Source organism: Planococcus citri, chromosome 3 (genome assembly GCF_950023065.1).
Source record: "Planococcus citri chromosome 3, ihPlaCitr1.1, whole genome shotgun sequence".
NCBI lineage: Eukaryota > Metazoa > Arthropoda > Insecta > Hemiptera > Pseudococcidae > Planococcus > Planococcus citri.
Window position 1 is genome coordinate 72,696,640 of NC_088679.1, and position 27,956 is coordinate 72,724,595.

Sequence of the window (27,956 nt, forward strand, 5' to 3'; positions counted from 1 at the left end):
TACACGGTTCAAAAACATACAAGTGTTTATTTTGAGGTAAGTCTTACAAGGGAGCCCCTCGAGGCATCTGCCTCCGATTCGAACATGACCGTGATTTTCGGAAAGACCAATCAAGGTCTTAAGCCCTCATGTAATCAAAATTACAGCTACTTAAATTGACTTGTCAAGTTTTGACGTATTTTTAAAAATCCAAAATTGACCATTTCTGATGACTTATTCTTTTTTTAAAAAGTGCAAACCTACCTAAATTAAGTAGGTACCTAAGAATGATGTGAAAAAGTCCTGATACTCTCTAAACTGAATTTAACCATTTCTGGCCATTATGAAGCTTCCAGAACAATTTTTAATTTTTCCAGAATTTTATATATTTTCCAGAAGACGTGGAAATGGCTATAGGTGGATAAGTATGGCGAATTTGCCCCCGAGAGCTTCTGGGTTGATATTTGCATGGAAGGTGGGTACCCTTGAGCACCTTCCGTCACGAAAGTTTCAGACCCCCAGACCACCCCGTTTTTTAGAAACCACCCCTTTTATGAAATTTCAATAGAAATTTTTTTCTCAGCCCCATGTGAACCGATTTTTTCAATTTTTTGGTATGTTGTAAACTTCCATAGGAGGTATCCCCACAAAAATTTTCACCCCTCTCCCCCCATATTTGCTCCCCAAAATGACGTTTTTTAGCTTTGTTTGCCCGATTTAGCAATGATCATGATTCTGCACAAAAATGGGAATAAGATTTTTAAATGTGTTTTCGACCACCAAAAAACATGTATTTTTTTCAAAAAAAAATTTTTGGTGGGTCGTGGTCAAAAATTGAAAAAACTAACAGAGGGGGTAAAAATGAATTCTGGTATAAATGATTGTTTTTGGTAAACGAGGTGTCGTTTCCATATGAATCGAACCCCCCGAACACGAATATGACGTCCAATTTAATGCTACCCTCAACCACACCCCTCCAATGCCTCTGCCCCACCTCAATTTTTACTATTATACTAAAAATTGAGCTATATAATAATATTGGTGTCGTTCTCATATGAATCAAACACCCCGAACACGAATATGAAGTCAAATTTTATGCTATCCTCGTCCACACCCCTCAGGTGCCTCTGCCCCCACCTCAATTTTTACTGTATTAAAGTTTGATCTATTTTCATAATGTTGGTGTCATTTTCATATGACTCGAATACCCCGAACACTATTATGACGTCCCATTTGCTACCCTCAACCACACCCCTCCAGTGCCTCTGCCCCCACCTCAATTTTTACTATTATATTAAAAATTGAGCTATATAATAATATTGGTGTCGTTTTCATGTAAATCAAACACCCCTAACATGAATATGAAGTCCAATTTAGGTCTACCCGAATCTATCCCCTTCCAGGCTACAGCCAGCTCCTCGAGAATGTTAAAGTTTGACCCTTGCGATGTCGTTCAGTTTTCAACTTTTGCGAACCATACCTTCAATATAGTAACTGATTTGATTTGGAAGTAATTATTGGTCGAGGATTGATCGGAGTTGGCTAAAAAATTTATTGTTTAGGTGGGGGCAGAGGCACTGTAGGGGTGTGAACGAGGGTAGCGTAAAATTGGATGTCATATTCATGTTCGGAGGGTTTGATTCATATGGAAACGACACCAACATTATGAAAATATCAAAACTTTTAAAATAGTATAAATTGAAGTGGGGGCAGAGGCACTGGAGGGGTGTGGATGAAGGTAGAGCTAAATTGGACGTCTTATCGTGTTCGGGGTGTTTGATTCATATGAAAACGACACTAATATTATGAAAATAGCTCAACTTTCAGTTTAGTAAAAATTGAGGTGTAGGCAGAGGCACCTGAGGGGTGTGGATGAGGATAGCATAAAATTTGACTTCATATTCGTGTTCGGGGTGCTTGATTCATATGAGAACGACACCAATATTATTATATAGCTCAATTTTTAGTATAATAGTAAAAATTGAGGTGGGGGCAGAGGCACTGGAGGGGTGTGGTTGAGGGTAGCATTAAATTGGACGTCATATTCGTGTTCGGGGGGTTCGATTCATATGGAAACGACACCTCGTTTACCAAAAACAATCAGTTATACCAGAATTCATTTTTATCCCCTCTGTTATTTTTTTCAATTTTTGACCACGGCCCACCAAAAATTTTTTTTTGAAAAAAATATATGTTTTTTGGTGGTCGAAAACACATTTAAAATCCTATTCCCAATTTTGTGCAGAATCATGATCATTGCTAAATCGGGCAAACAAAACTAAAAAACGTCATTTTGGGGGGCAAATATGGGGGGGAGGGGGTGAACATTTTTGTGGGGATACCTCCTATGGAAGTTTACAACATACCAAAAAATTGAAAAAATCGGTTCACATGGGGCTGAGAAAAAAATTTCTATTGAAATTTCATAAAAGGGGTGGTTTCTCAAAAACGGGGGGGTCTGGGGGTCTGAAACTTTCGTGACGGAAGGTGCTCAAGGGTGCCCACCTTCCATGCAAATATCAACCCAGAAGCTCTCGGGGGCAAATTCGCCATACTTATCCACCTATAGCCTTTATTCGGGGAGCTAAAAATCGACTTGCGTCACATCGATTTTCCGCTAGTCAAAATTATTTTCAAATCTTCTGGAAAAAATTCCAAAATTCTGAAAAAATTTCAAAATTCCGGATAAATTTCAAAATTTTGGAGAAAACGAGATTCGCGCTGGAGGCTTCAGAATGGCTTAAAATTGTGAAATTTGGACGTGGGAATTTGGTTTTAGATAGAAGTGAAATCCATATTGCAAATTTTTCAACAATTTCTCAACATCAAACAGAAAATTTTGAATTTTTTGAAATTTTTTCTCGTTAATGTGTCCTACAGGAAATCTGCCCAAACGTGTATAAACTGTTTAAACAGGATAAAAATAAATCACAACTTGACTTTTCAGCTATGCAAAGTTTTTCTCACGTTTTCCGGATAAATTTCAAAATCCTTTTGCCTTTCATCTGAAGGTACAATATCAAAAATTCTATTAGGAAAAGAAAAAAAAGGGAGCAGCTTTGAACAGTAAGCGAGTACATGCATAGGCCAATATTAGATCCAAAATAGTTACGTAATATTAACCAATAATAAAAATACAAAAATAATAATTTTTAACGATGATTGTTAATTATTTTCAGTTTTTCGATCAAGGATGTGTGATATTTTAATAGGAATTAAGCACCAGAGTCGATTACTTACCTACCTACTTTTTTCATTTTTATATCTAAAATTCATGGAAAGGTTTACTTTTACCTTTCTTGTACCTCTCAGATATCCGCAGCAGTTGAAGGAAAACTGAAGCATGTCTAAAATTACGAATTTCGCGATCAGTTTATTGATTGCGTATGTTGTACTTGTCCCAGTGGTAAGGAAAATATTCGTATTTCAATTATCATGTTACAGTTATAGGCAATGACTTTTTAGTTAGGTACCTATTAATGTTTGCATTTTCGTTTCAATTTCAAAATCAAGAACAGTCGATTATTGCAACCAAATTCTGGTGAAAGATGCAAAGCTGAAGGCAGAACCTACGGAGATCGTAATTCGTGTGTGGCAGAATGTAAAAGCAATCGCGGTTGTTATGGCGACGGCTGCGATGGATATAAAACTTGTGATCGGATATATGGATCGAAAAACAATCAATATAGTTGTTTTTGTTGGGTCAAAACGTTATGCGATGGTGTGGAATGTTACGTGTGATAATGTAGGGAGAAAATTTCCAACTAATGACCATCAGATGCTCGTAAATTAGGTATTCAGTAATCTTTTTTTCAATCAAGAATTTTGAATTCATTTTTAGCTCATTTTTTACCATTCCTTGATTCTATAAAGGATTTATCATTATACGTTTAGAAATGTTTACCTATTTGTTTGTTTTTTAATTTCCAATACATAAAAGATGGTAAATAAATTGTTTGAAACAGATGATAACGAGTATGAGATAAAGGCTTATTAAATGGTATACCTATGTAGTGAATGGATTTGAGTTCAATACCCACTCCAGTTCGATGCAAAATCTCAAATACTGTCTTGGAACTGGCGCATGGCTCGAAGTCGACAGTTTGGCGAGAAAATTTAACCAGAACCGGTTTTAGTTGCAGAGTAAAAACAGTTTGAAATTTTCTTTTGGGCTTTTTGGCTGGAAAACAGTGCAAAAAAACTTGAAAATTCCATGGATTGGCCCTCGGCCCCTCACTACCTACCTACACATTGAAGATTTCAAGATTTTTGTTCAGTATGGCGAAGAATAGGAATACTCTCACGTTTCAGTTTTTAATGAATTTGTGTGCCAAGTTACCCCATATGGATTTTCCAGGGCTTCAAACCCGAACGTTTTCGGGTACGGGTATCGGGTACGGGTACAGAAAATTTTTCGGGTACGGGTATCGGGTATGGGTATGGGATTTTCTTCAATTTTCGCCATTTTTGATACAATTTTGATGAAATACCTGAAAAAATACCCGATCTATCGGGTATTCGGGTTCAAAATAGTTTAATCGGGTATGGGTTCGGGTACAGGTATTCTTTGTTTTATTTTTTCGGGTACGGGTACAGGTTCGGGTACAGAAATTTATGGATTTTTGTTCGGGTATTCGGGTATTCGGGTACGGGTACGGGTACGGGTTTGAAGCCCTGGGATTAGTGTTGGGCAAATTCGCGAATATTCTTTTTTTGCTTGCGCATGCGCAAGAATATGCGCATTTTCTTGCGCATATTCTGCAGATTCTTTTCAAAAAATTAGAACATTATTGCTTAGTTCAGAGATAATAGGAAACTTTCCATGAAAAGGTTTCAAATTATTAAGGAAAATTGGAAATTTATAAAGAAAAGTAGTAATCAAACTTGTAAAATGTGAAAATTATAGAAAAATCTTTAAATTTTTTGAAAAAAGTCATGATTTTTATTTTTTTGAGAGAATATTCTCCAAGCATTTGAGAATATTCGCGAATATTCGCGAATATTCTCAGATTATGCGCATTGAGAATATTCTCAGGCCAACACTACCTGGGATTTTCACATACCTCATTTTGTCTGCGATTAAACGCGAAAGCTGTAAAGTTCGTGATGATAGTCGTATACGTTCGCGAATAAAACATTCGATTCGTTTGTGAATGATAACATTGAATAAATGAATCGATTCGTTCGCGAATGATTCATCAAAAATTATTCAATTTGTTTGTACTAATCAATTCGTTAGTTAATGATTCACCCATGAGTCAGAATCAATTAAATTAATCTATTCGTTCGCGAATGATTCACCAAAAATCATTCAATTCGTTCGCGAATGATTCACCAAAGAGGCAAAGATTATTACATTTGTTCGCGAATTAAATATTCGATTCGTTCGTGAATGATTCACCAAAAATTGGTCAAGTGAATCGATTCATTCGCGAATGATTCACCAAAAATTGGTCAAGTAAATCGATTCATTCGCGAATGATTCACCAAAAATTTTTCAATTCGTTCGCGAGTGATTCACGAACAATTAATCAATTCGTTCGTTATAATGATTCACCAAAAATTAATTAACTAGGTACTTATCAAGCAAATGCGAATCCTCGATTTGCTCACGAATTATTCACTAAAAAGTATTCAATTCGTTCGTGAATGATTCACCAAAAATTAATTAAATCAATCGATTCGTTATTTCGTTCACGAATGATTCATCAAAAATGATTCAATTTGTTTGAGAATAATTCACGAATAACTAGTGTTGGGCAAATTCGCGAATATTCTTTTTTTGCTTGCGCATGCGCAAGAATATGCGCATATTCTTGCGCATATTCCGCAGATTCTTTTCAAAAAATTAGAACATTATTGCTTAGTTTAGAGATAATCGGAAACTTTCCAAATTTCCATTGAAAAGGATTCAAATTATTAAGGAAAATTGGAAATTTATAAAGAAAAGTAGATGTAAAACTTGTAAATTGTGGAAAATTGTAGAAAAAACTTCAAATTTTTTGAAAAAAGTCATGATTTTTATTTTTTTGAGAGAATATTCTCCAGGCATTTGAGAATATTCGCGAATATTCGCGAATATTCTCAGATTATGCGCATTGAGAATATTCTCAGGCCAACACTACGAATAACTGATAAATTCGTTCGTTAATGATTCACCCATAGGCAGAATCCAGAATCAATTGAATGAATCAATTTGTTCGCGAATGGTTCATCAAAGATTATTCCATATTTTGTTCACGAATGAAATATTCGATTCGTTCGTGAATGATTCACCAAAAATTGATCAAGTGACTCGATTTGTTAGCGAATGATTCACTGAAAATTATTCAATTCGTTCGCGAATGATTCACAAACTAATAATCAATTCGCTCGTTCATGATCCACCAATATAATAAATTAAATGAATCGATTCGTTTCGTTCACGAATGATTCTCTAAAAAATATTCAATTCGTACGTGAATGATTCACCAAAAATTGAATAAATGAATCGATTCGTTCGCGAATGATTCATAAAAAATGATTCAATTTGTTCGTAAATAATTCACGAATAACTAATCAATTAATTCGTTAATGATTCACCCATAGGCAGAATCAATTGAATGAATCGATTCGTTCGCGAATGATTCACGAACAATTATTCAATTCGTTCGTTATAATAATTCACCAAAAATTAATTAACAATCAAGTAAATGAAAAATGTATCTGAATCGATTTGTTCACGAATGATTCACTAAAAATTAATCAATTTGTTTGCGAATGATTCACAAACAAGTAAGTAATTAATTCGTCCGTTAATGATTCACCGATAATAAATTTAATGAATCGATTCGTTCACGAATGATTCACTAAAAATTATTCAATTCGTTCGTGAATGATTCACAAAAAATCAACTAAATGAATCGATTTGCTCTCAAATGAAAATTATTCACCAAAAATGATTAAATACCTAATCAATTCGTTCGCAAATGATTCATGTAGAAACCAATCAATTTATTCAATCACCTATCGTTTGTGAATGATTCGATTCGATTCATTTGAAAACAGATGAATTTCTACACAAATGTTTCACAAAAAGTGAATCAATTTGTTCGTAAAAAGTTTTATGTTCATTTGACGAAAAGTCGATTCTCTCACGCATAGGTAAGTATGTAGTTAATGGGTGAGTGATTTTTTCTGTTTCTAAAATTATTTTTATGCAACTTTGTTTAGTGTTATGCAATTTTTTCATCAGTGAGAGATAATTTTTGCATCATAAAAAAATTATGTAGAATATAATTTTATCGTATTTTCGAGCAATTTTTTTTACCTTTTTTTAAAAAGAAATATCCGTAAATTGTATTTTCTGGTAATCCTTGGAATTTTTAAAATCGAGAACACAAAAACATGTCATCCCAAATTTTTCATACGTTAATCAGCGTAAAAAGTTGTACTTGGGAGTCATTTATTCAGAAGTTTTGGGCATAGACGCGATAGGCAAATACCTAATCTTTTTGAACTTTTTCAACCAATTTTTGGCGCTTTAAAATGTGACAACATTGATTTTCAACACGTTTGCAAAAAGCTCCTCTATGGAACCATAAACTGACAAAAATTCCGACTCTGAACCATTTGTAGTTTTCAGTCGATCTCGCTTGAACTTAACGATACCCCTACTTCCCTGAATACTTTGAGCATCCATCTCGCTCTTAAAAATGCACTTTGGAAACTGCGATTTGCATCATTTTGTCAACTCTTATCGAGGTCCTTTCATAAAAAAAAAATTGAAAAAAATTAAAATGATCCAGTATTACACAATAAGTAGGTACTTGGACAAAAATATTACCCAATACCTACCCAAAAAGTCGATGATTTAAAATATAAAATGATCCAGTATTAAGCAATAGGTACCTACTTACCTATACTCGTACAAAAATAATTCATGTATTTCCCAATTTTCAACGATCGTTGTTAATTTTCTGGTAATTTGATCAGTATTAATTTCATAGCTTTTAAATTAGTCAATTACCTACCTTCGTTTTTTTCATTATTCTGCATAAAATTCATGGACAGGTATGTATGTATCGTATCTGTATCCTGTATAAATACCGTTGCTTTTCCTGTATAGTTTTCAGATACTTACTCACCTATCCATTCTTTTCTTATAATTCTTTGTGAAACAGTATACGTAGAAGAAAAACAAAAAATGCATAAAATTGCAACTTTCGCGATCACTTTATTGATGGTGTATGCTGCTGTAGTAATTCCAGTGGTAAGTTTTACTTTTGTATACCTACCTACCTGATCAATCAATGATCACTCAGTGTTGTTGCATGTACAAGTACACGAAGTGACTTTTTGGGTATCGATACATGCTTTATGAGTTGTATTCGTATTAATCTCAAAATCAAAGAGAATTTATCTATGTCTTTATCGCAGATCGAGTCTGCGAGCTGTCCCGTTGCTCAAAAAACATTTAGCAGCCAATCAGCTTGCGAGTCGGAATGTCATCAGGGATGTACTTCTAAAAACTGCGGTGGATATACAGGATGTAAGCAAATGGGAAGCCAATTTAAATGTTCCTGTTTACACTTCCCCTGAAATTTTTACGTTCAAATATCGTTATTGGGATCCGCCGGAGAATGTTGGAGGTTTATATAGATTTTGGAAAAGTTAAATCTATACAATACCCTTCTTAATACTAACAGAATGGGTCCTTTCGATACGGACATAGAAATACACTAGGTAATTATGTAATAATTACGTGCACAAAGTTTAATTTCAAAGGTATCTTGGATAATAATAAAAAATACTTCTTGACTTGACTCGTAATTTTTATGTTGTCATATGGAATAGGTAGGTACTGACATTAGGGTGGATTTTCTTTGAAATTTAATCGAAAGATTTTATTTAAAATTTCAAGCTTTTTTCAATCCATTTGAACACCCAACTGGCCTCATTTCGACGAAAAGTCCCAAATGATCTTTTTATCCGTAGTCTCAAAAATCAGAAACACAAGCAAACGTACAAAAATCACCACACACGAGAATCAAAAGGAGAAAAAAACGTATATTAAAGATCATTACAAAAAAAAGAAGAAAAAAAAAGGGTATTATTAACGAAAACAATGTAAAAGATTATCATATAATCTACACGTAAAAATACACAAAATAGTTCAACTTCTTCAAATTACACCGCCGAAAAATTATCATAGCTGTCATCGAAACACTTCAAAAGTTAAACTCAGCTCATTTTTTGGAATGTGCAAAAAAATGCCATATAGTTACTTTACAACATCCATATACACGATAAAATTACACAAAAAATTAAGAGAGAGAGAAAAAAAAAGACAAACTCTAACATAATGTTATTAAAACATTCGAGTGATTTGAAAGTATAGCAAAGTTGCCCTGTAATACTGTTCAATAAAATAAAATTTAAAGAAAAAAAAATATATGAAAAATAAGAACACCACATAATAAATGGATTAATTCAGACTAACGACAATTGAAAATGAAAAAAAAAATCGTTATGAAAAAAACAATGAAAAAAAAAAAGAAATAATGAAAACAAAACACAACACAACTAATGTAACAATTAAATGTAAAATAACAATATCACAACGGAGTAAATATTTTTCTAATTAACAACACAACACACTAAAGCGTAATATCATTTTAGTGTTTTACAAAACGATGACAACGTACAAGAATCATTTAAACGTAGATAGGTATTTTTTTCACCTCGAAAAATACTTTTAAGAAAACACCTCACGAGGGGGGAAAAACACACACACCGATCAGAGAGCTAGATTTATTCGAAAGGAATGCTCGCTATTTTTAAAGGATTACTTCTTTATTTCGTCGCGAATAAAAAAAACGTTAATTGAAAAAAATAATCAACATTTAATAAAAAAAAATAATAATCGTAAAAAAAGACTCGTTAAAAAACTGCGTTAAAGATACGATTTAAAAATACACAAATGCATCGTATTGAGCTAATCGTAAAAAAAAAAAGAATACGACAAAAATGCATCTCGTCCAATGAACTTGTTCACGTTTTAAATGCGCATGCAAAGCTATTATTTTAATTGTTTTTCAATTATTTTATTTAAAAAATAACGAACGTCGGTATTTTATACGAAAATAAATAACATAAAATAAAAAAAAGGGGGGAAATTCATAAGGAGGAAAATCGGAGGTAATACTTTCAAAAAATCAAAACAATCGCGCTGTATATACATCTCCCAAAAAATTTGCAACAATAGCCTTGCAATACTGTACACAAAACAAAACAAAAAAATAGTAATATGAAAAATGATGAATGATGACATGACATTGAATTAAAAAAAAAAGAAAAATCAAGTAAAAATAATAAAAAAAATAATACAAAGTATAAAATTTCTTCACACGGTTTGGTAAGTAAATTGAATTTACTCAGACTTAAAAAATATCCAATGGTTGGAAATCAATCGCGGTTAAACCGATTAATTTTTTAAAATAATTTACTGTTTTCGGGTTAAACACGTAATAAAAATAATTATTATTAACAAAGAAAAAATACAAAAAAAAGCGTATCAAAGGTCATAATAATTTGTTCTGAAATTTATTTCAAGTTTAAAACGTCTTGCGAAGTGTGGCTGTCTCTAGACGACCGGCCATCAGTAGATAATTATCGTCACCGATTGGAGCTTGCCTAGTGAACAAAAAAGAAAAAAAAATAATTAGTAATATTCGATATATTTTTCATAAAATGATGGATTATCAGTGAAAAAAGTGGTGTTGATTGAAAAGTTTTCAGCTTCAATTTTTTGTTCTACTCTTTTTTTTGTAAAGAGCCAACTCGAATATAACTTTACATTAGTTCATTTTTTGGGAAAATCGTTTACAAAAAGAAGAGGTTTGAAGTTTGATGAAGTTGGCGAAAAAATATTCACGAGAATTCATGAAAATTCGATTTTTTCAAGTAAAGATCAAATTTTTTGACAAATGTCACAAATTTCAACGTTTTCAATTTTTGGAAAATAATAAAAGTTTTTGAGAATATTTTGAAAAAAATAAAATAAAATTTTCATTCGCATTATTTTTCTCACTTTTTATTCTAATTTTCTTCATTTTTTTTTCATTTTTTTGATGAAAATATTCTTGAAAAATGTAATTCTTAATGTACTTTTGAAGTAGGACAATGGATTGAAAAAAGATGTTGGCCTCAACTGAATTTGCACAAATAATTGTCCTTCAATTACATTGATCAAAATTTCTAAACAAATTCCCTTCAATTCAACTTGAAAAAAAAAAAAAAAAAAAAGGACATGTACACATTTTTAAAAAAGTAATGGAAGTGAAATCAATTCATTATTATAAAATTTTTTCAAAAATTTTGTTTCCTTTGAAAATTGAAAAAAAAATGAAAAAATGTTTAAACTTCATGAGCACTTGGCGACAAATTGAAAATTTTCTGAAAAAATTGAATTAAAAAATATTCTCTCAGTAGAGGGGAAAACATTGAAAATGGACAATAAAGATTTTGAAAAGAAAAAACACAAAATAGATATTAGTTTATTTTTAAAGCATTTTTTCAAAATTTTTATTTCCTTTAAAAATTGAAGAAAAAAATCCAAAAAAGTTTAAACTTCTTGAGCACTTGGCGACAAATTGAATTTTTTTTTTCAAAAACTGATCAAAAAAATATTCTTTTAGTAGAGGGGGAAACATTAAAAATGAAATGAACAATAAATATTGTTGAAGGAAAAAACATAAAATATCAAGTCTATTTTCATAGGTCTCAAATCCCCCCCCCCCCGAAATTGGAAAAAATAACAGTTTTAAAAACTTAAAAATGAGGTTCTGTCAACCGGATTAAAAATTGTCTGCCAAAAAATGACTCAAATTCTCAAAAAAAAAAAAAAACAAAAACAAAAGAAAATTCTCAAAATATTTTTATGACTTGCAAATTGAAAACAAATGAAATGCTAAAAAAAAAAATATATAAAATTGACAATTTTTTCATCACTAAGAACAAAAATTTCAAAACAAAAATGTCCAAACTCTACAAAATCTCAAACAAGCAGAAAATTTTTTCAAAAAAGTTTTTTCATTTCAAAAGCTAAAAAAACCCATTTTACTCATTCTTTTAAAAAAATCTAAATTTTAAAATTAGTGAGCATTTTATTAAAGAAAGTAACCTTGACAGAAAGCTTTTATTATTTCAATTCAAAATTTGATAAAAAATTATTTTGCAGTAATTCTCAGAGTGAAAGAAGTTGAAATGATTTTTTTTTCAAATTGAAAAAAGAAGAAAGCTTCATGTTTGCCCTCAGTTAATTTTCAGTCAGCTAGACCACTTTCTTTGTTATGTTGAAGTTCTTTACTAATATTTTTAAAAAATTTGGACAGTTCTTAAGCAATTTCAAACAAATTTTCGAGATTTTATATTTTGAAACTTTTAAGCTATATTTCAGTCAAATTTTGATGTTGTTTGGGTTTTCTCAACAATTTTTTGCAAACGGCTATGGGCGACCATAAGACTATTTTTGTGCCCCCCCCCCCCTTCAGTAAATTTTGACAAAAACAGCCAAAAACTATTGCTTATAGCCCATCTTGAGAAAAATGGCCATCAGTGTTCTCCCAAAACATCAATAAACCCCAAAAACTTTGAATATTTTTGGAATCACTGCAATTAGAAAACATTTTTTTCAATGGTGAATTGAGGTGATTGACCTTTTTGGCGGAATTTTGAACAGTTTACGATATTTTAAAAAGATTTTTACGAAATTTACTACGCTATTGATGATTCTTTCAAAGTTTTGAAGATTATTACAACTCGTTTTCAAACAATTTTCATACATTCCTTGAAATTTCATTGATATTCAACTCATTTTTATAATATTTCAATCATTTTTAAACCACTTCTGTATATTGAGTATCCTGAGTCTCTAATTTAGATCATTTTATGATACAATGAATAATCTTTAGTCAATTTTACCATTTTTTCCCCATACTTTTCTGAGATTTTTCGTAATGTTTTCAGAAATTCATGGTGTCATTTTCATCACATTTTTATAAAATCTTGATAACATTAGAAACCATTTTTTTTTTCGAAATTTGAATAATTTTTTTTCCAACTTTACGAGCTTTGATCTGAATATTTGATAAATAGAAAATTTTGTTTCTTTGCTTTTAGGACTAGAAAATTTTTTTTCAATGAAAATGAACAGGAAAAAATACTCTGAAATTAAATATTTTTATCAAGTCTGTTAGATTTTCATCTTGAGAAAATAAAAAAAAAAAATCGAAATTTTCAGCTTCTGCTTGGAAAAGCAGAGGAACGACAAAATATGACTTGAAAATTCCATTTAAATGTCAAAAAAAAATCAACTCGATTCGCCAAAAATGAAGAAAATGGAATTTTGATTACATTTCAACCTTTTTTTTCGAAATTTGGATAATTTTTTTTTTAACTTTACGAGCTTTGATCTGAATAAGTATTTGAAAATTTAAACAGAGAGTTTTCTTTCTTTGCTTTCAGAACTAGAAAAAAGTTTCAAGTGAAAATGAACAGGAAAAAATTCTCTGAAATTAAAATATTTTTATCAAGTCGAGTTTTAGATTTTCATCTTAAGTAAACAAAAAAAATCAAAATTTTCAGCTTTAGCTAGGAAAAGTAGAGGAACGACAAAATGACACTTTAAAATTCCATTTAAATGTCGAAAAAAAATTAAACTCAATTCACCAAAAATGAACAAAAATAACCGGGGGGTGAAGAGAAGCTATTTCAATCAATACACACTACAACAATTTCAAAAACCAAAATAAAAACAAAATATCCAGTAAGACACTTACTTGCTACCATATTTCGTTTCCCTGGCGATGGTCCTCAGCACAGTTCTTTGTTCTTGGTCGATAGTGTAGGCGATATTTTTCAACGAATTTAAAGTAACCATCGCTGACTGAACATCTTCGATGACGGAAGGTGGCAGTAAATTTCTATCGTTGTTATAAGCTGCTTGACATTCGCAGGCTCCTAAACATACCGAATTCATAACCAATTAGTCACTCTGATACTCGCACCATCACCAAAAGGGATTGAAGAGTACGCAGAATTACTCAAAGTGAGTAGTTGCTAGTTGAGTACTTACTTAACACGTTATCGATTCGATCCATATGTGAACAGGTTAACGTATGTAATCTGGAAAGTTCTCTATCGATATCGATATTATTTATATGAACACCTTCAGACGGTTTGGTTACTCTGGCGCATCCTATACCATGTTCATCGCGTGATTTACAGCTACATAAGAACAGAAATAATAATTAATAATAGTCCAACAAACAAACCAATGAGAGAAAAATAATACTCACCAAAGCCACGTTCTTTTGACGAAAGCTGCCGGATGATACTGAGTCAAATGTTTGTCATTCGATAAACACATTCTAGTCAGCAAATCCATCCATTCTTTTTCTTCTACGCAATTATTGGCCTAAACAGCGAGAAAAACAAACCAACATTATTTTCATTTCCAAATCGAAACAATTCTCGAATTAAAAACCAGTGGAATGAAATCAAAACTCACCTGAACGTATAATATTCTATCTGGTTGGATGATTTGTAACATATTACTTCTTTTGAATGATTCGTAACTAACTCGTTCGATAGCTAAGACATCTCTTAAGGGAACCTGGTATAGAATTTCTTTGCCTGAAATAAAAAAAATTGAATAAAAGTAAGACACTGAAAAATGAAATGAACAAACAAAAATCTCAAATTCGGAGCTGAAGATTGAGAGGAGAGCTTACCTTTATATTTTGAATATGAAAGGCTTTCGGTGGTCAATTTGAAATATCTTTGACGAAAACTTTTTCTACGAAAACGCCTTCTATTTTGAGCTCTTTTTACTAACGTTCTGTAAAACACACATAAAAAACAAAATTATGAATAAAAATTCAATTTTTGACTTGTTTCTTAAAAATTAAAATTCAGTAAAATTAAAAACTGATCATTGGAGAACTTTTTTAAAACATTTTTTTCAACAACCTGATTATTCCAAAAATAAAAATAAAAAACGTAAAAATGTCAATAAAATTGGGATTTTTTTTTGTTTTTTGATAAATAAACAAAACACTAGGAAAAATTCACACACAAATCGATTCATTTTTCTTATAATCTTACCTCATCACATACATCAAATGCTTGCATGTAAAAAAAAAGAAGTAAAAAATTACCTATTTGTTACGTGTAGGTATTCAAAATCAAATGAAAATGCAACAAAACTTACCCTTCTTTAAGAATAACCGGTTTATCTGATGCACTTCGTACAGGATTGGACGACGCTGAGATTATTTCCAAAAACTATACACAGAGAAAAAAAAATCACAAAATCATTAAAAATCGTTTTTAAAAAACACGCCAACGTGTAAATTCTCGAATTTCAAATTTCACTCACCTGTTTGACAGCGGTAACGTGAGTCTCGTCGTAAAACGTCTGATACATCGATGACATGTATTCTTCTTTACAAGATACAGTCTTCGCACACACCACATTACCTAAGCTTTGGATTGTTTTTGAGATCAATGTCAAAGTACGATTTGTTTGAGTATTCTGTCAAAACACAAAAAAAAAATGAAAAATTAGTAATCTCATCAATTATTTTTTCTCTCTCGAGGATAAACTCTTCGAAAAAAAAATTACTTACAATTTGTTCGGTGGTTAATCCGAATAATTTCGGTCCTAAAATAGCTGGTGCGAAAAATCTAAGAAAAATAAAACCGGATATCACAGAATAACGAATTTCTTTATTTTCTGTAACGAAAAAGAAACACACAGAGATAAAAAACATGAGTAAATAATAATTCGACGCAGCAGCATGTAGCGAAGCAAAGCAAATATGTACATCACTTTGTATACAAACCTGGAAAAAATAAAATAGCAATTTCTTTGAGATCATGAAAAAGTTGGCACATAACAGAAGGACACTGCAAAGCGGACGTAGTAATTGCTTTAAAAATATCCTCGACGTAAATCTGTTGGTTCGCGTGAAATGAAATGAAAAAAAAAAGAAATCAAATATGAGCAAATTATCAAACAACAGAAGACGAAAATCTATAATTACTCGTCTAGTACTATACTCGTTACCTACCTTTAAATTACATAAATTCTGATGTATGACCGTTTTATCCTTCACTCTGGACGGATCAATTTCGCAGGGTTTACGTTCCGCAAGAATACGTTCGATGGACGGACGAAGAGTTTCGTGTAAGTAGTTCAAACCGACGAATCGCATCGCATCGTCCATTAATTTCGAGACTAACGTGTTGCCTCGAAAGATCGTATTTGCATCCCTGTATGAAAAAAAAAAACAAAACAAAAAATATTATTATTAGAAATTATAAAGATAAATATAAAATTGAATCATTTTCAAATGAACGATTCATTTAAAATCTTCAAAACGATTCGTGAACGACTGAATTGGAAATCAGATCGTTGAATCGTTCGAATCAGCTGACCCATCCTTACACTGAGAAGCCAATAAAAGAATATTTTTGACCATCCTTAGGGTGTAAAAGCATTGACAAGATAACTGAATCATTCGTGAACGACACAATCAATTTTTTGTTTCAAAAGTATGAACATAGAACACATTTTCGAATTGTTCGCGAACGAAAGACAACTTTCTGGTAATGGATCGTTCGCAACTGACTACATGACTTTTTTTCAAAATCAAAATTTCTCATTCCCGAGTCGTTCGCGAACGAAATATATTACTTTGGTCTTGGTCTTCACGTTGACGAATCGTTCACAAACGAAACACGACTCTGTGGTAACGAATCAATCGCAAACGACCACGTGAATTTTTCAAAATGATCATCATCTCATCTTTGAATCGTTCGCGAACGAAACATAACTTTCGAGTCAAAGAATTGTCCACATATGAACAACTCATTTTTTCCCAATAAAATCAACAATCATCAGATCAGTAGATCACATTTTGGAATCGTTCGCCAACGAAACACTCCTTTGAGACAACGAAACGTTCGTAAATGACCGAACAAGTCGAAATGAACAACGACCTCAAACTCAGCAATCGTGAATCATTCGCGAACGACCTCATGAATTTACCAAAATGGACAACAGCCTTTTCTTCGAGTCGTTCGCGAACGAAAAAACCATAGTTCCATGATGACGAATCGTTCGCGAACGAAACATGATTCAGTGTTAACGAATCATTCGCGAACGAAACATAATAATTTTGTGATAACGAATCAGTTGCGAATCACTAACTAAATTTTTCACACCATGAACAACGATCACATTTTCAAATCGTTCGCGAACGAAAGACAAATTTCACAAATTTGAGCAACGAACGTACATAAATGACCGAACAATTTTTCAAAGTCAGAATGAACAACAATCTCAAATCTCAATCACGATTCGTTCGCGAACGAACAATTCTATTATCACATCTTCAAATCGTTCGTGAACGAAATTCAACTCTGCAATCGTGAATCATTCGCGAACGACCTTATGAATTTTCAAAAATGAACAACGACTTCATGTTCGAGTCGTTCGCGAACGAAATATAGCTCTGTGGTTGACGAATCGTTCGCGAACGAAACATAATTCTGAGATAACGAATCGTTCGCGAACGAAACATAATAATTCTGTGATAACGAATCGTTTGCGAATTACTAATTAAATTTTATTTTTCACAAAATGAACAACGATCACATTTTCAAATCGTTCGCGAACGAAAGCCAAGTTTTTAGATACGAATCGTTCGTTACCATTCGAATATCGTTCTTCACGATCACATCAAACCTAGATCAGATACTAAGAAGGTTGTTCCGTTGTTCGTGAAGTAAACATAATTTTTCCAAACAAATCGTTCGCGAACGATTCACAACTGTTCATAGTAAATTAACAAACAACCGAATCGAATTGTTCACTAACCACCGATTTGTTTCTCAAACAACAATAAGACTGAATCATTGATTGGTTCGTGAATCGTGATCGAAATAATATCCCATCGAGATGAATCGTTTGCGATACAATCACATCGAGTCGTTCGCGAACGTCCGAATCATTTCTTTTAAAACAATGAAGTAAATCATCATGGACTGCTCATTCATCTCGTTCATGAACAAAATAAAAATTTTGTTAAATAAATCGTTCGCGACCGACTGAATCATTTTATTCCTAAGAACGAACTAATCAAATCATCGAATCTCTACAATCTAAAAAAAAAATTCCATTCCATCAGACGACTCGCAAATCGCAATTCAACACAATCACCGAGCTCGTTTGTCAAATGGGTCGTTTGTGACGAACGAGCAATGAGTAATGTGACCTATTTGAGAACGAATTGATTGAATCTTAGCTTCCTCGAAGTTGGAAACGTTATTTTATGAATGAATTATTCAAAAAAAACCATTCAATCATTAACCTTATTAATTGAGAATAATGGCGGGGTCTTTTGCATCAAATTCAACAGAACATCTACCCACTTTTACTTTCCCTTTCAAAATTTAAATCCTTCCTCTACAAATCATAAAAACCACAAATTCAAACCAAAAAATTTATTTTTCCATGTGAAAATTTTTTTTTTGGGGGGGGGGGGTGAAAATTGTGTTCATCTAAAATCCAGAAACAACTACTGGTAATTCCAGTGATTGAAGAAAAATCATATGCAAAAATCCAAATTTTTTTTGGAGGTGCGGAGAGACCAAAAAATCGCCGTCTCCGAATGTAAAATACATTTCCCCAAAATCAAAACTATTCTTTCGAAAATTTGTTGAAAATTCAAGGACGATCAGCCATTGACACCAATCAAGATCAAAAAGCTCGAAACCTGATCTCTCTTCTTCCAATCCGTACACAACTTCACCTTCACCTCGAATCCTTTCGAAGAAAAAAATCATCATCTATCCTCCCTCCAAGCACCACAACATACGCAATAATACTCGTACGTATGTGAAAAAAAACGGTTATCTTACACCAGAAAACCAATCTAAATAGTTCCTGGTATTGGAAGAGCCTAGTACCGTTCTACCTAGACCTATACAAACACATTTCAATCGATCTAGTCATCAACCCTGTCACCTTCGCCTCTCTCTCTCTCACTCTACCACAAATCCCGCAACGCTAACTAATAAATTTACTACTATACGTTGAATCGTCGACTCATCACGGTGGCGACCGACTCCGCAGCTTTGTAGCTTATACGTAGACGTACGTATATAAATCGCAATCGAGTATTATACTTACGTTACTTTGGAAATTTCCCAAACGGCCAGCGATCTAATCATGGCAACGAATTGATTATGCTGTAATAATATTCTGACCAGGCAGTGAGCTACGTCAGCTTTGCAAGGTATTATTTCACCCAACAGGTAGACTGCACTCGACGTAATAGGCTGAAAAAAAGACACATTGTAAGAAAAACATGTTCACCAATCAGAAACAGAGACTTCGTTCGAGATTCTTTAAAACTTACTTGCATATTGGCGCTTCTTAATATCAGCTCTTTAAATTTACTGTAACTCGACGATGGTAAAACGTGATCGACGAAGTACTGGATTTTCAGTCTCAACGTGCCGATACAATTTTCATCCATTACAGCCGAAGATAAAGTGGATACCGGAGCTCTCAAAGTAACCCTTTTCTTGCGCGGTTGAAGATAATACCTGCAAGCCAAACGAATACCTTTCAATTATAGCACATGAAAAAACTACATATATGTATCTATACAACTATAGGTAATGCCTAGAATTTCCAGAGTACCTATGGCGCGTATCGCGGTAGCTTAATTAGCGTACCGCTGCCGACAGCATCGCAGCATATTCGTCATTCGAAGAATACGCAGCAGAGGTACTGCTCACACCGCCTTGCCCAGCTACAGTCATAGCTTCAAAAACCCACCTCCTTGGATGCGAGGATTCGGTGTAATTAAAAAATCATAATAAATCGTGTACCTCTTCACAGTCTTCGTACGCTGCATATTTTCTCTTTCTCTTTAGTCGCGAATACTCTGCTTTTATATATCTCGTACATAAGTAGAAGTACAGGTAGTCAGGTATAGTGGAGGTACGTCTACAATATTATACGTATACGTAAACGTACGATGGATGTGTACTCGCATTTATGACTCATAGACCGGCCCAAGTCCTATTCTACATCTATATAATGAATCATTTCATTTTATATACACTAACACACTAGCACTTCTCTCGTCCAAGCACCACATACTTACGTAGAGCTTAAAGATCACATCATTACAAAGCCTACTTATACTTATCTACGAACACTTCGATCTTATATTTTTTCTGCGATTTTAATTTTTAACGACGTAAATGGTTACCTACTTATTTTCTTTGTTTCTGGAGATCCAAATTTTTCAATCGTATTGATCGAATTGACCTAGACGAATGTTTCATTTCGTACTTCCATACTTACGTATTTTTTTTTTAAATTACTCGTACACTCGTATTGTTAACCTCTTTACAATCCCTCCCCCTCTCCTCTGTGCTTCATCCATGAGTCAATATAATTATTCGCGAATTTGCGACAACGAACGTCGCGTCGTTCGTCGGCGTTGTCCTCGATTATTTTAATCGCCTGCCCACCTGTCCAATAATGAGCCCAGTATACTTTACTTACGTAATACATACACAATACACCACATGTAATACGTATGAAAACATTGCTATGTGATAAAGTGCACATCTGCAGTGCATACTCGACACTCGTATGTTATTTGTGGAGCTTTCAAGGCACCTAGGTGATGAGAAATCCGACTTACCATGCGTTTGTGGCGGCGTGAATACGTTGCTGATGCCCCGAAAGCGATAATTTCACTTCGCCGATGAATACTGTGTTACTGCTGGAATTTTCGTGATACATCGTTACGATCAGTTCGGACCATTCGACGTCTTCGAGCTGCGCCATACGGTAATTTTTTTCGCTTTCTTTTTGAAGCTGTTGAAAATAAAAATGAAGGGAATATTTTAGGTGAAATTGATCGAGAACGAATTATATCTATGTAATATTTGAGATTCTGATTCGGAATAAAAAAGAAAGAGTGAAGAATATAGGGAGAGAAAATGCACAGAGGAGCGTTTAAATTTGAGAAAAAAGTTGTGGCCACTGATTAGCCTCTCAAAATTTCATGATTTTTTTTCATACAAAGAAAAAATATGCAAAGAACAATTCTAGAAAAAATTATCACTCACAAAGGATCTAACAAACGAGATAACATGCAAAAAGAGGGCTAAAAGAAATGATTCACTTTTTGGGAGGGGGAGGAAGAGAAGGAGGAAGAGGAGGGAGTCAGATCAAAATTTATTCCATACGAAATTTTCAAGGCTAAGATTTTTCCATTTTCAAAAAAATTTGTTTTCTATAAATTCAAAATTTTGATAAGAGAAAAAAATAAAAAGTTAATAATTGGACAAAAGTTGGAGATTCTGCAAAAAAGTAGCTTACATACATTTTTTTTTATGGTACATAGGTAGAAAAAAGCAAGAGCTTAATAAAAAATTTGTTTTCCAAGCGGTTAAATTTGAGGGAAAGGGGAGGGGTAAGATCAACAAATTCATTATGAAAATTTTCAAAACCAAAATTTGTTTAGGTACAAAGATTTTCAAAAAATGAGAAAAAATTAAAATTTTGAAGAAAGAGAAAATATGTACCTTACTTGTAAGGTATACAAAATGGGATCAAAACAATCAGGACTTTTGGCAGGGCATTTTTTTAGTTCGAGTGAAGCTACAGATAAGAGCATAGATCAAAAATTATTAAAAATGGCATTTCTCCAAGTTGAAATTTTTCTATTTTTTTTTTTTTTTTTAAAGTAAAGAAATGAGAGGTTTTGAAATTTAATCAATAAAATAAAAAAAAACACCAATTTTCAGCAATTTTGGCAAAAAATCAGGATTTTCAACAGAGCATTACATCAAACCAATATACTTCAATTTGAGGAGGAGGAGGAGAAGGAGGAGGAGGAGGAGGAGGAGGAGGAGGAGGAGGAGGAGGAGGAGGAGGAGGGGGAGAGGTAAAAACTAGTCAAAATTATTTCATTATCAAGGAAAAAACTGAAAATTCTCATGAAAACTTGAAAATTTTACAGGAAGGAAAAAATGAATCAAAAGTTTCAAAAAGTCTGTAAAATCGAGAGCGTTGAGATTTTGACAAAAGAAACAAGCTTTTTTTTGGCAATTTTTGAAAAAAATCAGGACGCTTGAGGAAACATCTTCTTATATTATGGTTCAATGTGAGAAGAGGAGGAAAAGGAAGTGATGGCATCAGATAAAAAATGATTGAAAATGGCATTTCTCCAAGTTAAAATTTTTCTATTTTCAAAAAAAAAAGTAAAGAAATGAGAGGTTTTGAAATTTAATCAATAAAATAAAAAAAAACACCAATTTTCAGCAATTTTGGCAAAAAATCAGGATTTTCAACAGAGCATTACATCAAACCAATATATTTCAATTTGAGGAGGAGGAGAAGGAGGGGGAGAGGTAAAAACTTATTCAGAAAATTTTACAGGAAGGAAAGAATGAATCAAAAGTTTCAAAAAGTCTGTAAAATTGAGAGCGTTGAGATTTTGACAAAAGAAACAAGCCTTTTTTTTGACAATTTTTGAAAAAAATCAGGACCCTTGAAGAAACATTTTCTTATATTATGGTTCAATGTGAGAGGAGGAGGAGGAGGAGGAGGAGGTGGTGGCATCAGATAAAAAATGATGGTAGATACCTTTTCAAGTAAAAATGTTATCTATATATTCAAATAAAGCCAGAAAAAATGAAAAATTAAGTAATAAAAAATTCTAAATAGGAAAAAAAATGAAAAATTCCATAATTTTTCGCGATTTTGGCATAAAATGCGGATTTTTAGCTGGAAATTTTTCTAATACGTTCAATTGGGTAGTGGGGGGGGGGGTAAAGGGTGGGGGGTAAAAAATTTATGAAAATCAAAATTCTTTCATTTAGAAAAATTGAATCTTTTTTCTAAACATTTAAAACTCTACAAGAGGAAAAAAGGTGGAAATTTTTTTAAAAATATCAAAAATGGAAAGTCATGATTTTTTAAAGATTTTTACGAAAAAATTTCAAAAAAAAATTAACGAACCTTTATAAAAGTTCTAGTAAAAAATTAGAACCTTTGAAAAACTATGTCCTTCAAATGTTTCAAATTGAAGGGAGGGTGTGGGGTCAAATAAAAAATGATTCAAGATACTTTTTCAAGTCAAAATTTTCTATTTTCAGAAAAAAAAATTGAAAAAATGAATAAAAAAATAAAAAAATTGAGGAATAAAAATTTTGAATAGAAAGGAGTACGAAAAATCCAATATGTACTTAATTTTACGCAATTTTGTCAAAAAAATAAGTATTTTTAGTAGGTCATTTTCCAACATTCATTTTTCTATTAAAAAAAAAAAAAAAAAAAAAAAAAAAACAGAAACTCAAAATGAAATCAAAATTTTTACTGAAGAAATTCGAGAAAATGAATGGAAAATTTGTGAGATTTGGCTGACAAAGCAAGAATTGCAGACGAGTTTCGCAACAAAACAGATCTTTCAGCATAAAATGTTCGAATGTTTCAGATGTGAAGAAGGAGGAGGCTGATTAGAGTCAAAATTTATTCGTTCAACTTTTCCATTTTTGAACAGTACTTTGTAAAAAGATGAAAAAAAAAATCTGAAATATGGAAGAGGATAAATGGAGGATTTCCAAAGATGGAAAACGAGGGTTCATCGATTTAAAAAAAAAATAATTGAAATCATGAAATTTCGCATCAAACTCACCGTGAACACGAATGATTCGTCGAAAACCGGACTATTTGTTTTTTTCTTCACTTTTGTTCGATGTGTTTCTTGCTTTCCGTTTGTGAACTTGACGCATACTTCGACAAAAGGATCGCAAGTCGAATTCACCATGGTTAGATCGCATGCTTCGAAAATCTGTACACGCAATTTTTCGCCAAATTCGTCGTTTCTGTTACGATCAAAATTCACATTCAAATGAATTTTGCCCTGTGAACAATCCATAAAACGCAGTTTTTTAGTCACCGATTGAAAAACAACATCCAAACATCCAAATGACGTTACAACTTATTCAAATACATAATACACATAATAATACAAATAACTAGGTAAATACTAAATAGGTATTTCGAAAAAGAAAGAATGATGAAGGAACTTGGTACGTAAGTGAGAATCGAGACCTTGGCGGAATAATAATTGATGGAATAATCGCGAGAGTTTTTTTTTTTTCATCGGACTACTTTTCACCATTATTTTATTTTTTCTCCAAATAAATAATATTTGCTTAGTTATTTTTTTTCTCTTGTCGTCGTTGTGTTTACAATTCAACTACTTATGCAGATGAGATGATATTTCGAAAGCGTACTATTGTTATATTTCAAGCAGGCGAACTCATCTTCTGCTATGTGTGTATTTTTTTTCATCAATAATGGCATCTATTTCGAAAATTCACTAGGCCTACGATTTGGTCATTTTCATCGCACACGTTTAATTCAAGGACAATATTCCAGACGAGATTGTGTAAAAGTCCAATGTCCGAATGAAATACGCGTAAATTTAAATTCTCTTTCGTAATCCAAGATGGACATTGTGTATTTCTCCATTTTTAGATCGATTGTATTCGAGATCATGGAGAATTGGAGATGGGTAATTTTTCGACGAAAATTCAACGCAGACTAAGTAATTGATTGTTGAAGTTGAGGCATATTTTTGAACATTAAGAATTTCCAAAATACATTTTGGAAGTTCTAGATTGACTTGAAATCACCTTCAATTGATTCAAAATATCGAAATTGGGGTATGAAGTAAATTTTAGAATTTCAATTTCATTGGGTAGATGAAACATTACGGAAATGTCAACTTTCAAAAATCTGCTGGAAGCTCCAGAACGACTAAAAAAAAGCTCAAAACAGTTTCAAATCTATTAAGGCGTAGGGGGGGGGGTCAAACATTAACATAGGAGCCAAATTTGAGCTTTCTGAGTCGATTTAGCAAAATTTTGATCACTTCTCCATTTTTTGGCTCAAAAATTTTATTTTCAAAAATTGATCAAAAATCAAAAAATGCACTTCAGCACTTCAAATTTTGGCTAGTGATGTATTCAGCACGTTTTTATTTGATTTAGCTTCGTCCAGTACAAAAATTTTCCCACCAATTCGGATATCTTCCTCGAATCAACTCAAAAGTTGACCCTAAATCCCACCCCCCCCCCCCCAATTTTGCCACCAGCCCACTAAAGTGAAAAAAAAACTCACTTGAACTTCGCTATCCTGCGTAATCGGCCGGATCGGGAACCAATGATCTTTATTATGGAACGCTTGTAAATCTTCTCTTTTGATGGCCACTTTACCCAGCATACGGTCATTTTTACTCGGCCTGTCTCTGTCGTAGACGTAAACGCTGAGATATCGAAATTTACGAGGCACCTCGAACTGGAATTCTTCACCGAAAAATGGACTGAAACACGCAATCAAATCGCATACATTAATTATCATCTTCCTGTACAATACAAATACACAGTAGGTAAACGTATACCTATAATTCGTCGAATTAGCAAACTAAACATAATATTACAAAAACAACAACAACAACAACAATCATAACTCTGTAATACTCGCACAATATGTGCGTATTTCCGCCCAACAATGAGGAGAAAGTTACCACAAAAACGCGAGAAAACCGCGAGAAAAAAAATGATCTGTGGGACTTGTGAAATTCAAAACAAAATCATAATAATAAAAATGAAAAAAACACCGGCTTCGGCACACGCCGCACAACTCGCTGGCCACCCGCCATAAATCGTTGGAAATTTTATCAATGATTTTCTTTTTTTCTCTCTCTCTCTCTGTCTCTCCTTCATACCTAAGGAGAGAAAAGTACACGCATTCGAATAAAAATGTACATGTACATCATTTACAAACATCTCGCGAGTCGCGTACTACGCGCTCGCATCATCATAATGAAGTTCATTGTTCACGCGTGTATTATATTTCGCAATATTATCATCATTATTATTATTAAATACCGCTGCTGAGCTGAGAGAATGCCATACCATGCTGGTGAATGAAAAAGCGTGTGAAAAATAGCTTTTTATTTCACCGCCGCTGTTTTTTTTTCGGTCCACCTCGTCGTCAATTATACGTTAAATATGTACTTTTATGCACACACATATCGTATCATCGTAGGTAGACAAGGCAGACACCTAGGCAGTCAAATATATGATCACACCGGTAACCGAATCCAAGTTGTGCCCCGTTACTTCGAATTAATCGTAATTTTAGCCATTTCCATTATTATCATTACGTTGGCATAAAACTACAGTAACTACACGTAGGATGAAGGAGCGAGGGAGGTTCTTGTAATTTGATACCATCGTGTCTGGATTTTGGTTAAATTCCACGTAAAAGTCCGAAGGAATAATTTCTTTCGTTCTTGCTGACTGCAGAGCTTTTCCTAAAGACTGGCCCCGGCCCAGCCATCGAATCAATTCGATCGGTACATTCTGCTGAGTGGGCTTATAATTCGTCGAACCGAAAAATTGAACAATTTGATTGGCTTTAGCTCACGTTTATGCAGTCGACCGGAAGCCTTCGTGCATAAAAAATTAACGCATCAACGACGCGGACGTCCAAGAATACATATACGAGTAAGTTGAAAAAAAAATAAAAATTACGACAGTTCATTAAAAAATTGCATCATTCGCACTAATAAAAAAAAATTAGATGTTCCGTAAATTTTAATGCGCGAGTACTTCCTATACTCTTACATGTTTCGCATAATTTCCATTTCATTCTTTTCTAGGTACATACAATTTTTTCCAACGTGAACATCGATCTTGCAGTATATTACGAAAGTATAATTTCAACGTGTTGTAGGTTAATGGTTTTAGAATCTAAGAGAAAGAATCGAATATCCCGTAACTAAATTCTGAGGAAAAAATACCTACCTGTCTCAAAATAATAAAAGAGTTGAATAAGAAATTTGAAAAAATTCATCACTTTGGCCAGAAAGATCAATTTTGAACAATGATTTTGACCAATTCATTGAATCGTTTGAGAACGATTGAACGAATTTTTCAAAAACGACTTCACTATTTGATCGATGAATCGCAGATTTTTCAACCGATCATTCGCGAACGACTGAATCGATTTTTTTGAAAGATTCATCAATTCTGATTTTTGAAAGCTTTTTGAGCTGTCAATCATGTACCTAAACCTGTGTCAAAACGAAACTATAAACGAATCGTTCGCGAACGACTTGGTCATTTATTCCAATGAATCATTCAAGAACTATACGCCAATTTATTATTAAGTTTAATTTGACTCAAAGAACCTCCAACTTTGCTATCAATTTTTTAAAATGATCACTAAAAATACGTCTCTCATTAAAACTGACTGGAGACGTTCGCGAATGATTCTGTTCATCCAAAATTCTCTCAATTCGAACGAAATCCCAAAAATTTTATTTTTCATTATCTCCAGAAAGATCCACCCCTGTGAAATCTTTACCAATGTTGAATAAATCACCGACTCTCTGATCGATCGTTCGCGAACGATTTGATGAATTATTCCAACAAATCGTTCGAGAACGATTTCTTGAATTAATCTGAGTCAGTTCTCATTTGAAGAACCCAGACATGTTGAACTTTATAAAAATGGCAAACCGAATGAATTTTCCATTAAAACTCACTCAAGACGTTCACGAACGATTCGACTCGTCTGAAACTCTTTAAATTCAAAACAACCCCCCCTCTCAAAAATTTTTTCTTTCAATTTCTACAGAAGTGACAACCCATGCGACTTATCAATTCTTCGATGATTATGAACAAATCATAAGTTCTTAAACGCGTCGTTCGCGAACGATTTGATCAAATATTCCGATGAATCGTTCAAGAACGAATTTTTCGATTCAAAGATCCAATCCAGCTCTCATTTAGAAAACTGAAAACAAGATGAATTTTTA

At 32.9% G+C, this 27,956-nt stretch overlaps 1 protein-coding gene and 2 long non-coding RNA genes across 3 annotated transcripts in view; 2 read left to right on the plus strand and 1 right to left on the minus strand.

The window, feature by feature from the left end:
• Positions 1-2,539: 2,539 nt before the first annotated feature.
• On the plus strand, positions 2,540-3,882 carry LOC135839004 (uncharacterized). Its single transcript, XR_010557518.1, has 2 exons — positions 2,540-3,385; positions 3,493-3,882. It is a non-coding gene; the product is annotated as an uncharacterized LOC135839004 (long non-coding RNA).
• A 4,102-nt stretch (positions 3,883-7,984) lies between these two features.
• LOC135839060 (uncharacterized) lies at positions 7,985-8,783 on the plus strand. Its single transcript, XR_010557531.1, has 2 exons — positions 7,985-8,230; positions 8,398-8,783. It is a non-coding gene; the product is annotated as an uncharacterized LOC135839060 (long non-coding RNA).
• Positions 8,784-9,007: 224 nt separating this feature from the next.
• RasGAP1 (Ras GTPase activating protein 1) overlaps positions 9,008-27,956 on the minus strand; it is a 50,827-nt gene continuing 31,878 nt past the window's right edge. Inside the window, exons 3-18 of the mRNA XM_065354856.1 lie at positions 25,250-25,451; positions 23,757-23,984; positions 20,754-20,929; positions 19,449-19,638; positions 19,220-19,368; positions 16,095-16,296; positions 15,867-15,978; positions 15,651-15,757; positions 15,401-15,556; positions 15,233-15,306; positions 14,754-14,860; positions 14,531-14,655; positions 14,319-14,437; positions 14,096-14,247; positions 13,800-13,980; positions 9,008-10,653 (exon numbers count right to left, since the gene is read on the minus strand). Coding sequence (XP_065210928.1) covers positions 10,575-10,653; positions 13,800-13,980; positions 14,096-14,247; positions 14,319-14,437; positions 14,531-14,655; positions 14,754-14,860; positions 15,233-15,306; positions 15,401-15,556; positions 15,651-15,757; positions 15,867-15,978; positions 16,095-16,296; positions 19,220-19,368; positions 19,449-19,638; positions 20,754-20,929; positions 23,757-23,984; positions 25,250-25,451 — 2,359 coding nt within the window. The 3' untranslated portion in view covers positions 9,008-10,574. The remainder of the gene's footprint in view (positions 10,654-13,799; positions 13,981-14,095; positions 14,248-14,318; positions 14,438-14,530; positions 14,656-14,753; positions 14,861-15,232; positions 15,307-15,400; positions 15,557-15,650; positions 15,758-15,866; positions 15,979-16,094; positions 16,297-19,219; positions 19,369-19,448; positions 19,639-20,753; positions 20,930-23,756; positions 23,985-25,249; positions 25,452-27,956) is intronic.